Source organism: Setaria viridis, chromosome 5 (genome assembly GCF_005286985.2).
Source record: "Setaria viridis chromosome 5, Setaria_viridis_v4.0, whole genome shotgun sequence".
Taxonomy (NCBI): Eukaryota; Viridiplantae; Streptophyta; class Magnoliopsida; order Poales; family Poaceae; genus Setaria; species Setaria viridis.
The window spans coordinates 26,825,547-26,838,295 of record NC_048267.2 but is presented as its reverse complement, the minus strand read 5'-3'; the positions used below and the strand labels follow the sequence as shown (position 1 = coordinate 26,838,295).

Genomic DNA, 12,749 nt, shown 5'->3' with positions numbered 1-12,749 from the left:
CTCGCTTCGGTGAACGTGTACACACGTTGTTTAGGTGGTGTTTAGATCCGTGGACTAATTTTTAGTTCGGGTCACAACGGATATTTGGATACCAATTAGAAGGACTAAAAGTGAACTAATTATAAAACTAATAATTGCATAAACGAGGGCTAATTCGCGAGACGAATCTATTAAACCCAATTAATCCATAATTAGCACTAAACATGTAGCATCACATGGGCTAATTATGGACTAATTAGGCTTAATAGATTTGTCTCACGAATTAGCCCTCATTTATGCAATTAGTTTTATCATTAGATTATATTTAATACTCCTATTTAGTGTGCAAACATCCGATGTGACAGGGACTAAAGTTTAGTCCGGAGTATCAACCACCCCCTTAGCATGTGGAGTACGTATCGGTTCTGTGAAGCGACGTTGCCTACCAGCTCAAATGACAAATCAGCCATCCGTCCCATTAGTGTATTTTTTAAACAAAATTGGCAGGAGCTCTGCCAAGAAAATAGAGTTTTAGATCTACACACAAGTCAAAAACCTTGGCTGAAAAAGAGCAACGAGTGCCAGGTACACAGAAAACAGCGGAAAAAGACCCCGAAAGAGAGTTAAGACAACAGCATGGCACACCTTCCTTGGCGTAACGTTTTCTTTTATTCACGAGGCAACCTCCATAGCCGGTAAACATTTTTGTTGAAAGATACAGCGATTTCGCTCCTTCCAAATATTCCACCAAATATAGATGCATGACTATGCATTAAAGGAGCAGCGGCTTTCCTTTGGTTGTGTATCTGCAACAGCTTCCCACCATTCGGCTAGCAAGGGGGAAGGAGTAGAAGTTTTGTGGCTGTTGGTGCCGAGGCAACGTGACCTGCTCCAGGTGAAAATCTGGTTCCAAACGGCTTGCGCAAATGGGCAGCGGAGGCACGAAGGCAAACTAGTTTCAGCCGTACGCATATATGGAGTTATGGATAGTAAATGCTAAATTTTTGGATCCAAAGCCAACAGCAACCGAGGCCGCGTCTATGGGATTTTCGATCTGCTTGACCTTGCCCAACTTCACCTTAGTCTCATGTCTATCCCCTTGGACCGAGTTAGGATTTCTGTTGTGCAAGCTCTCTAGCATCCATTTCCATCCTACCAGATCTTTCTCGACTCCGCCCCAGTGGTCGAAGAGAGTCTGTCAAGCAAGCTCTCTGGCTTCCATTCCACTTGATCTTGCCAACAACGTCTGTCGCCGCACTGAGATAGATCGTTCATTGTACAAGCTGTCAAGTTCTACTCTTATCCTAGGATAAGAAAACTTGACCAGCTCCACCTGCCGTAGGCCGGGTAAGCCCCAGGTGACGAGTACTGCCGCGCAAGTCTCCTTTACCCTAGCCCTTAGCTCATTCCATAAACCCCTAGTGATCCCTAACCCTTAAGGATCTATCCAAGTCTCTAGTCCATTCCGTCACGCAACTGTTGTGCTGCTCAAGTTAAACCCTAGATTTCGTCCAGGTACTGCCGTTATGCCACTCGCCCAAAATCTCAAGTCTCATCCAGATTCAGCCGCTATGCCGCTCGACCTGAATCTCAATTCCTGTCCCAACCTAGCCGTAGTGCCACCCATCCAAAATCTCAAACTATCATCCAAACCTAGACGTTGTGCTACCCAACCAAAAACCTAAATAACCCTATGGAATTAATCATAAAATTCCCTAGAATTCCCTGAAATCCAGCCACCCAACCCATTAATTATTTAGAAACATAATTCTAAATAATTAATGAGTTATTCATCTATCATCTACAAATTCACCTTTAATTATCAGGTAATTCCCATAATACTCATCCTTTTCATTTCTTTCCATTCTGTAGGTATTTGATTGATGTATTGCCTTATTGATTGTTATTTTATGTGCCTGTTTAGCCGACCAGGCTCTGCCCCGAAGCCGAGGAACCAGAAGAGGTGAAGCCAAGAACCCTGGTCGCCCTAGGAGACGTTAAGGATTTTAGATGAAGGCAAGTCCCGACTCCTAGATCATGTTTTATCCTATTGAGTGCGAGAGTTAATAATATTGCCAACCTAATGCGGACTGCATTGTTTTCCTTTTAAGAACTATTTCTTTAGAAATACGTGCTTGCTAGATTAACCCTTTTTGCTATTGAAATGCCACATGCCGTATAACCCTAGGAAACTACATTTCCATAAGCCATCCTACACTAGAAATGCTATGCAGTCGAGTCACATCCCAAAAAGGAGTTAAAAACACTGGTTGGATCCTCTATGGAGTGGATCTAACAAAATATCATTTTACATAAAACATAAAGCTTAGGAAGAGTTTTCTCTTTGGGAACGCGTGAGTTAAAAGATGAAATACTAGTAATGACAAACCCTAGGGTGTGTTTTGGATATGGGAGTAAGGGGATGGCCTCCGTGGAGGATACTCTATCCCAGAGCTTACTCTGATTACATAAGGACCGGTTCATTGGGAGAGTCTTTCTTGTGAAATGTATAGCCATACGTGCCAAAAAGGTACAGCCTTCGGGAGTGTCTATTTATGTGAGGCCTTGATTCAAACCCCGCTAGCTAAATCTAGTCATCCATCCCAAGGGACCAAGGTGGGCAACGGATATGATGGAGTAGGACCTTCTCATAGTCCTAGGTCCGATTAGCACGGGTCGACTGTTGAGAGGGCCAGAGGCCCTATTTGATATTTTATGCATGCACTTCCAGTCGTTGTCAAGATTAGCAGATCAAGACTAAGACTAGTAAATTTCTTTTATGCGCATAAGGCTTCGGATGGTGGCGTGGGAGACACGGGGTTTAGACTGGTTTGGGCAAGGAAGAGCCCTACATCCAGTATCGGGAGCTGCTCATGTTGCCCACGTGGGGTCTGTAGTAGGGGTTACAGGAGGGCGAGAGAGGGAGTTGGTCCCAAGTCTCTTGGGGGTGCACTGATGCTCTAAAGGAGAGTGTGAGCGTTCTGTTGGCTTGAGAGAGTCCCCCGTCTCAGGCCCCTGGTTCCCCTTTTATAGCGCAAGGAGGCCACCAGGGTTACAAGTGAGATCGGGTGTGAGGATAAGTAAATGAGATAAACTAAGTTAAGTAAAAATACAACGTGAGGAGAGGGACCAAGTTCCAGGACCGTCGCTCCCCCCCCCCCTCTGGCCTTCGTCTTCTGTCAGCGCGTCCGCCGGAAGAGGGCTACTACCTTCGGATCCGGTCGAGCATCTCCTTGGTGGCCATTGCCGCCAGGCATGATGATGGTGTTCAGTCGTGGCATCTGTGCCCGTCGGGGAAGGCGGCTGATCCTGCCATCTTGCTGACGGCCCGCGGAAGGCGGACGTCGCGTCCCTATCGCCAGATGCGCGGGGCGCGAGGATGGGCGCGACTTCCTCCTGCTCCGGGCGGCGCAAGCCATGAGTGCCCTGCTGCGAATCAGGGAGATCTGCAGCCACTATAGCCTATGCGGTCGTGGCTACAGTGTTTCGCTCGGGTACTTGTGGCGGGTCACGTCGAGGGGCGCGGGCGCCTTTCTGCGTGCCAGAGCCGCGGTGCATTTATGGTGAGATCACCGGAGGGCCCACAAGATCCGCGCCCTCGTCCGCCGGTCTGCGCCCGAGGTGGACACTTGTCTCGTGGGCCCGGATGAGTCTGACCCCCTACGCCCGGGGTCGGGCGAGGTGGAGCCTTGCGGCGAGGGGTCGGGCGCTCCCGACCCTGGGACCGTGGGTCGGGCGAGGCGAGTTCCGCCATCGAGGGGTCGGGATTGTCCGACCCCGGGGCCCTGGGTCGGGCGAGACGGAGTGGGATGTTCTCTGCCTCTACTGGGTCAGCGGTAATCGTAATTACCGCAGGTGGGCCTGGGCCTTCATGACTGTTGCTTTAAGGGCCATTAGGAGGTCGTTAATATTTCCCCCCAATAGTAGCCCCCAAGCCTTTGGTGGAGCAAGGATGCTCCTCCAGAGGCTGCTTTCATCGCTCGTTGAGGATCTCTACTCGCCCTGCAAGCTGCAGTTGATCAGGGATAGGGAGTGTTGTTGGTCCGGCTTGGCCAGGGAGTTTGATCAGGCGAGGTGTCATGTGGATGACTTGGCGCGAGAGGACTCCTCATTGCTTCGTAGGGCACTCCCGCCTCAAGACCTCAAATCGCGACCACACGCGTGGTCATTGGTTGCGATGCTAGCCCCCGAGCCCCCGCGCGTTGCAGGAGACCGATAGGGAGGCTAGATCGGCTTTTGATCGTTACCCCTCAAGCGTCCGTTCGCTGGGACAGAGGGGGTGAGCCATGCCACGCTATCCTCATTGGACGAACCGTGGTGCTCGTTGAGCTGCGAACGGGTCAGTTCGAGTGGAGTCCCGGTCCCCGTTCGGGGGGTCCGGCTCGGGCCAAGCTGGTGGCGTACTCCAGATTCTGGCTGGCCAGTTCATATTGTTCCCGAGTCCGTTCGATCAGATTCGGGGGCTCATTGCCTTTCTTCGGGGAAAAACCATGAACTTAGACGTCAACCCGGACTCGAACGTGAGGTCGGGACGCCCTTGGCTTTCGCTCGCCTTGGTGGTGGCCGCTAGCAAACCCGTCCCTTCTCACCCCTTGCTCGGGGGATGTCCTGGGGCGGCTGTCAAACCCTCTGGAGGGCCAGCCTTCGAACCCCTAGACCGTAATGGGCCGTAAGAGCATTTTCAGCTCTGTATCCCTTTTTTACCTGAAGCGGGTCCTGGTCCGCTTGCAGAGAAAGTTGTGCATATGACCTCCGGGAGTCGAAGCGGCAGAAAACGTCGAGCTCATGGGGTAGGAGGCGCGGTGTTCCCTGTGGTTAAAAAAAGATCATGCGTACGGTTTCCGGAGAAAGACGGAGGTGACAGGATGTACCTAACGTCGCAATAGATGCGGTCGACTCATATTTCATTTGCCGCGCACTCCTTATAGAGCGGAAGAGCTTTCTTCATCATCATCCTCATCTTCATCATCATCGTCTTCATCTATCGTCGTGCTTGAGCCTCTCCGCAGCCTTCGGGGTTCCGCCGCGGCCTTTTTCTTCTTCTGGCGAGTGGAGGCGCCTTCGTCGGCATCCTCCTCCCTCTTTGCCTTGCCCTTGGAGCGATCGAATATCGCCCCGACGGCCTCCTCGCCCGAGGCAAAGTTGGTTGTGATGCCGAGGAGCTCCTTGGTGGTCCGTGGGCCTACACGTCCCAGTTCATGGACCAGAGATCTACAGGAGGTCCCTGCCAGGAAGGCCCCGATGACGTCGGCGTCGGCGACGTTGGAGAGCTCGGTTCGCTTCCTGGAGAAGCGTCGGATGTACTCTCAGAGAGTCTCACCCGACTCCTGGCGGCAGCTCAAGAGATCCCAGGAGCTCCCGGGGTGCATGTATGTGCCCTGGAAGTTCCCTACAAAGATTTCTTTCAGGTCATTCCAGTTACGGATCCGACCTGACGGGATGTGTTCCAGCCAGGCTCGCGCCGAGTCGGCCAAGAACAGTGGGAGGTTGTGAATGATGAACAGGTCGTCATTCGCTCCGCTGGCCTGACAGGCAAGCCGGTAGTCGCTGAGCCAAGGCCCGGGGTTCATCTCCCCAGAGTATTTGGCCACATTGGTGGGCTGTCTGAAGCGTGCTGGGAACGGCGCGTTCAGGATGCGCGCGGAGAAGGCCCTGGGCCCCGCTGGGTCGGGGCTCAGGCTCCGATCTTCTCCGCCGTCGTGGCAACCACCATGCTGTACGCAGTAGCCGCGGTCGGCTCTATCCTCCCTGTCCGCACGGGAGCGCCTCCGCCGGTGGATGGATGAAGCCCCGCCGCCCGCGCGTGGTGGAGTCCGTCGAATGGGCGCAGCCCGGTTTCTACTGTGGGAGGAAGGTTGGTGGATAGATCCTCCACGCCTCTCAAGAGGCGCGGTGGGTGTGACCCTGCTGGCGTCGTGTGTGCGTCGCCGGGACGCGGAGCTTTCTGCCTGCTGGACTGCTGCACACTCAAGCAAGTTGCGTACCTCTTGGTGGGCCCGTTGCTCCTCGAGCGTTGCTAGCTTGGGGAGTCGTCGGAGTAGGGCTACCGCAGCGGCGATGTTCTGGCTGGTGTGAGCGAAGAGCTGAGGGCGCTGTTTGTCCGCACAGATGCGCTGCTGGACGTCGCGCGCCCGTTGTCGTGCCCCGCCTTTGTTGCAGGGGCGCTCGACCTCCTGGCAGGGCGCCGCGCGCGCCTCCGGCTGTCGGGGTCGTATCGGGGCCCTGGCAAGGGCTCCGGTCGTAGTCGCAGCGCGCGGTGGGGGAGTTCTCTGCCTCCCTTCGACGCCATTATCATTGGACCCCTTGGAGTGCACGTCGGCCATGAAGCACTCGCGCGAGGGGTGGTGGCTCCCGTTGTTGGAGCCGGCGTCGGAAGTCATCCTCACCACACCCGCGAGCTCGTTGCTCGCGGGCGACACGGTCATGGACCGCGCCAAGAGACGACCATAGGTCGCCGCGGTGTTGCGCAGCCCGAAGAGCCGCCGCTCCGAGGGAGGCCCCTCGGCGCGCGCCCGGCCGCTCGCCGCTATCTCGGCGGCAGAGCCGGAGATGGTGGGACGAGCGGGCAAGACGAGTAGAGGGATCAAATCGATCCCCTCCCCGGTGGCGAGGAAGTCTAGACTCCTGAAGCGAATCAGGGAGCCCGGAGCGAAGCTGGCGTCGTGGTTGGCCATCTGAAGCCGGTGATGTACGCGCAAAGGTCCCCTACCTGGCGCGCCAACTGTCATTGTCAAGACTAGCGAATCAAGACTAAGACTAGTAAATTTCTTTTATGCGCGTAAGGCTTCGAATGGTGGCGTGGGAGACATGGGGTTTAGACTGGTTCGGGCAAGGAAGAGCCCTACGTCTAGTATCGGGAGCTGCTCGTGTTGCCCACGCGGGGTCTGTAGTAGGGGTTACAGGAGGGCGAGAGAGGGAGCTGGTCCCAAGTCTCTTGGGTGTGCACTGATGATCTAAAGGAGAGTGTGAGGGTTCTGTTGGCTTGAGAGAGTCCCCCATCTCAGGCCCCTGGTTCCCCTTTTATAGCGCAAGGAGGCCACCAGGGTTACAAGTGAGACCGGGTGTGAGGAGAAGTAAATGAGATAAACTAAGTTAAGTAAAAATACAATGTGAGGAGAGGGACCAAGTTCCAGGGCCGTCGCTCCCCCGCTCTGGCCTTCGGCTTCTGTCAGCGCGTCCGCCGGAAGAGGGCGGCTACCTTCGGATCCGGTCGAGCATCTCCTTGGTGGCCGTTGCCGCCAGGCATGATGATGGTGTTCAGTCGTGGCATCTGTGCCCGTCGGGGAAGGCGGCTGTTCCTGCCATCTTGCTGACGGCCCGCGGAAGGCGGATGTCGCGTCCCTGTCGCCGGATGCGCGGGGCGCGAGGATGGGCGCGACTTCCTCTTGCTTCGGGCAGCGCAAGCCATGAGTGCCCTGCTGCGAATCAGGGGGATCTGCGGCCACCTTAGCCTTTGCGGTCATGGCTACAGTGTTCCGCTCGGGTACTTGTGGCGGGTCACATCGAGGGGCACGGGCGCCTTTCTGCGTGCCAGAGCCACGGTGCATTTATGGCGAGATCGCCGGGGGGCCCACAAGATCCGCGCCCTTGTCCGCCGGTCTGCGCCCGAGGTGGACACTTGTCTCGTGGGCCCGGATGAGTTCGACCCCCTACGCCCGGGGTCGGGCGAGGGGGAGCAGTGCGGCGAGGGGTCGGGCGCTCCCGACCCTGGGACCGTGGGTCGGGCGAGGCGGAGCCTTGCGGCGAGGGGTCGGGTGCTCCCGACCCTGGGACCGCAGGTCGGGCGAGGCGGAGTTCCGCCATCGAGGGGTCGGGATTGTCCAACCCCAGGGCCCTGGGTTGGGCAAGATGGAGTGGGATGTTCTCTGCCTCTATTGGGTCGGCGGTAATCGTAATTACCGCAGGTGGGCCTGGGCCTTCATGACTGTTGCTTTAAGAGGCATTAGGAGGTCGTTAATATTTCCCCCCAGCACTTCCCGGGATAGGATCCGCAAGTCGGATGTTAGTGGCCCCTGTTTAGACCCTAGTATATCAGTGGATGGACCTAGGGAATGTTGCCTAGAGATAGGCACGGGCGGGTATGGATCTCATAGGTCAATATCACCTTTTCGCGAGGGTATGGGCTGGCCGGACGTATGGGGAAAGTGTACACCTCTGCGCAGAGTATGATCTATCTAGATAGTCGAGGCTCATAGCCACGAGCCCACTAAGTCAAAGTCCCCATGATTATTCTAAAACTGTTTGAGAAAGGGATTAGTGTTTGGAAACACTGGAGGAAGGTCGATGGACTGGAATCCAGAATAAAACTTGGGGACTGGTACGGGAGGTAGTTTTCCCCGTCCAGGACTACAACTTTCATTCTATAAAATAATAGTAACTTATTTGAGAGTCTTTACAAAACTGACCTTTCCAAATCCACCTTGCATATGTGAGATGCTTTAGGCATAGGATTATACCAATAAACCATGCTCCTTCTCCACCTCCCAAAATTGCATATAATTACTTAGTAAATGTGGGGACTTGCTGAGTACCAACCATAGGTGTACTAAGCCTTGCTCTCATCGTGCAGGTATAGATCTTCGGGTGTTTTGACCATCTTGTTAGTGGATGGCACCTACGCTTCTCTTCGTTGCACTAAGGTGAAAACCTTTTTCTTACTTAATTAGACGTATTTTATTGCTTGAAATACTGAACTGTGATGATAACTGTCTTAGCCCACTGATCTAGGGACTAATACAGGTGATCAGCGGGACTCCCGGAGGGAGGTCCCCACAATCTTCTTGTTGTTGAGTTTCACTCAACTAAATTCTGAAAGTTTTGAAACACTTGAAAGATATCATATTTCTTTTTCAAGAGATAAACCCAAGTGTATCTACTATAATCGTCAATAAAGCTCACATAATAAGAGTGGTGGCCAACAAATATAGGTGCAGGACCCATACGTCTGGATGAACAATATCAAGAGGAGCACTAGATGATTTTATTGAACTAGAATAAGGAAGTTGATGGCTTTTAGCTATTTGACAAGAATCAGAAATCGACTCAGGACTAGCAATACTATCACAAGGGAGATTATTATTACTAAGCACACATTGGACAATAAGAAAAGCAGGATAACCTAGGCTACTATGCCACTTGGAAGTGGATGGTTTATTGACTCCATAGACTTGTTTGCTGACTTCTTCTTCTGAAGAACCTGATTCTAAGGGATATAGACCTCATTTGCATCTACCTTGATGGAGAATTTTTCCTTATTTCCTGATCCTTGATAAGAAAGAATTTTTTATGAAACTCGAGAAAAGCATTATTATCATATGCTTGTCTATGGATAGAAACAAGATTCTTGTGTGCACAAGGAACATGAAGGATACTTTTTAGATGTAATTTTCTACTAGGGGTATGTAAAGTTGAATGACCAATATTACTAATTTCCATACCTGATCCATTGGCCGCTTGCACTTGTTCACGGCCATTGTACTTGTCCCTGACAGTCAACTTGTCAAGTTCTCCAGTAATATGATCTGTAGCACCACTATCTGCATACCAAATTGTGTCATAACCATAACCAGTAGCTGCAGCCCTGACTACCTTGGTATTTTGTTGATCATCATCTTCATATCTATGCCAGCACCTTGGAGCTTCGTGACCCACCTTCTTGCATATCTGACAAGAAGGTTTGCTGCTTTGGCTGCCTTGCTTGGGCTAGTTTCCACCATTTTTGCTAACACGGCCCTGTGTGCACAGCCACCATTGCCACGACCACAATTGCGGCCGCCATTGATGCCATTACTACGTCCTCGAAATCCTCCACGACTTGCTACATTGGCTGAGGACGAGTACTGGCTTCCCTCGTTGTATGCCTCAAGGCACAGCTCATAGGACCTTAGATGAGAGTATAGCTCAGAGAGAGAAATAGGAACCGCACAGCCAAGCATTGAAGATACAAAGGGATTGTACTCAAAATCAAGACCATTAAGTATATGAGATGCCATCTCACCATCATCGATGATTATACCTACTACAGCGAGCTCATCCTTGATGGCTACCATCTTTGTGAAGTAGGTTGATGAAGTCATGCTACCCTTCTTGAGAGTAGATAGCCGCATGCATAGATTCATCACGCATGCTCTTGAGTGGGCTGCAAACATTGTCTGCAGCACGCTCCATGCTCCTGCCGAGGTTGTCTCTACCGCCACTTGTGCAAGAACTTCTTTGGTGATGGAGTTGAGCGGGTAGCTTAGCAATTGCTGATCTTTGGCCACCATGAATCATACTTAGGGTTGGCCATGACTTCCTTCTTGTCTACGGCCTTCACCACCTCCATGGTCTTCGCCGGTTCTTTGGTAAATCCCTCTAGAATCCCCATAAGCTGCGCACCACGCATAGCGGGAAGGAATTGGGCCTTCCATAAGATGTAGTTCTCTCATGTGAGCTTTTCAGACACAGGAGGTCTAAGCTGCGCCGATGTTGAAGCTGAGAACAACGCCATGGATCAACTCATCGGTATGTAGATGTATTGTGGAAGAAGATGCTCTGATTACCATGTAAAAGGATAGAACGTGGCTATCTTGGCATTGCCACAGTTGTGTGTTTATATAGGGGAGAAGTCCCAATAGATTACAATGGAGGTTGTTGTGATCTTGGTTCGGTTGGTGTAGCTTGTACATCAAGGAATCTATCTCTAACTATCTATCAACCAAACCATGACCCAACAACCAATATCTCCAAGAGATCCTATACGAGTACTACTCGTTTACATGAGATAACAAATGTACTTCTAACATGTCACGCTTAGCAGCAGCTGTTCCGGTGGTGTGGTCATCTTCTCCAGCAGGGTTGTGGTTTGTTCTGGCACGCGACGCTTTGCTAGTTGTCCGGTCGATGTCCCAATCCAACTGGCTGGTGGTATTATTATTGAGTGGTACGGCTATGTTGATATCCCAATTCATCTGGTCCGACAAGTACAAACATGATGTCCCAATCTAACTGGTTGGATGTTCCTAGTGAGTTGAGTGGCGCCACCATGTTGATATCCCAATCCAACCGGCTCTATGTCGCGTCTGAAGTTGAGTGGTGGTGTTGATGTCCCAATCCAACAGGCGGAGTTGTAGTTTTTTCTCTTAGTTTTATTTCCGTTTTTCTGACTCTGACCTCTTAGGATTGTAGTCTAGTAATTTTTTTCTACTATATCAATAAAAACTCACATTATCAATCATGGGTAAGTAAAACGGTAAGTATTTGGCACCGGAGGGAGTAGGGTTCTTGAGCATAGAGATTGCCTTCTGATTACATTTGCTACTCCTCAGTTTCCTCTGAATTTCCACTCGTAGGAAAGAAAGTAAATTACTTGCAGTCCGACTCTCACGCATAAGCAGTCTTGAGGAGGATTCACGCATAAGTTGGTTGGAGGACGTCAAGGTCTCGAGGATGATTATACTGCTCCTTGCCGAGCAGATGCGGTGGATCCCATGGATTGAATTTAGATCCAAATATATGTTGACTGGTCGATTGTGGCCAACATGGCTCTGTTTTAGGCGCTGCTTGTTAGTTGCCAGCCGAGCAGGCGAGTCCTCACAAATCTGCTGCAAAATGCCGTGGTCACAGAAGCCATTCACTTGCACCAAGTATTGCAATGGCCATAGCTCAATTCTTGGGTTGTCCGTTCTTGCTTTGTTCAAAGGCGAAGAGAGAGTCTTCATCTTTCATGTACGCCAAACTAATTAGTTTGCTCCAATACCTTAACTTAGCTCACTCGATTGTATACTGTGGCTACCGGTATGAGCCACAGAAAACACAAACTGGACGGGAAAGCATCGCATGGCAGAGCGGCGGCTGCCCTTCGTATGCTCCTTATCATTCGCATAACTATGCTGATTTATATATAGTCACGGTTCACAGGAGTGTAGCCGTGTAGCTGACAAGTTGCGACTTTTGGACCGTCCCACACCAGTGTTGTTTTTCAGTCACATTCTTCTGTTGCTTCCACTTTATTTTCATTCCAGTATCATCGAAAATACGTGCCTTGGGGAGAACATTACAAGACTTAGAAGACAGGCTGAGAAAGCTGCAGAAACTTGCAAAACTACCTGCCAAAAGGATGATACTCCGGTAGACTACACAATACAAAAGTAAAAGCTGATGGCCTTCCTGAAGGAGCACTGAGATGACTGGGACCTGGACGGCTGAACCAAGTGCCGAAGGACCTGGCGCAGTTGTTCAGCGACGCGTTGACGACCTGGGACGGTGCTGTGAAGCAGTGAAGGATGGAGAGTGGATTCACCTGAAGCGCTGCTATTTCCATGAAAAAACACCTGACCGGCAACCATGTCAGAATCATTATTTTAAATACCGGGTTAAGGGGTTTAGAGATAGGATTTTAAAATAATTATTTTTTTAGAAAATGGAATTGTTTCTGACCTGACCGACACAACCAAGTTCTTCCAACAAATTCAGCTTAAAAGCTGATCACCGAATGAAAATAAAAATCCACTTATCTTAAGGGAAAAAATCATAAGTCTATATTATTGTTTCTCCATCCATTTTTAGCGAAGATATCCAAAGCGATGACTTGCAACACTTTATAAAACTAGATAGAAATAGTGGTACCTTGCATGAAAGAGGTATAGCGGGCTATAGCGGCAGTTATAGCGGGAGATTTAAAACCTCAAAATACAACGACTGTGATCACAGCAGAATTTTATTTTCTTCTCCTTATGTAGTTTTGTGTCAGTTGTAATAAACTAAGGAGCGATTGAGTGCTTGGTGAGCTG

At 51.0% G+C, this 12,749-nt stretch overlaps 1 protein-coding gene and 1 non-coding gene across 2 annotated transcripts; both read right to left on the bottom strand.

Annotated features, from left to right (window-relative positions):
* Nucleotides 1-4,901: 4,901 nt before the first annotated feature.
* On the bottom strand, nucleotides 4,902-10,244 carry LOC140222860 (uncharacterized). The gene is made up of 3 exons (XM_072293984.1): nucleotides 9,611-10,244; nucleotides 9,417-9,515; nucleotides 4,902-5,161 (listed from the first exon to the last, which is right to left on the bottom strand). The coding sequence occupies exons 1-3, from the start codon at nucleotides 10,242-10,244 to the stop codon at nucleotides 4,902-4,904; spliced, it is 993 nt and encodes a 330-aa protein (XP_072150085.1).
* LOC117859405 (small nucleolar RNA Z247) lies at nucleotides 9,854-9,989 on the bottom strand. The gene has a single exon (XR_004641196.1). It is a non-coding gene; the product is annotated as a small nucleolar RNA Z247 (small nucleolar RNA).
* Nucleotides 10,245-12,749: the final 2,505 nt, after the last annotated feature.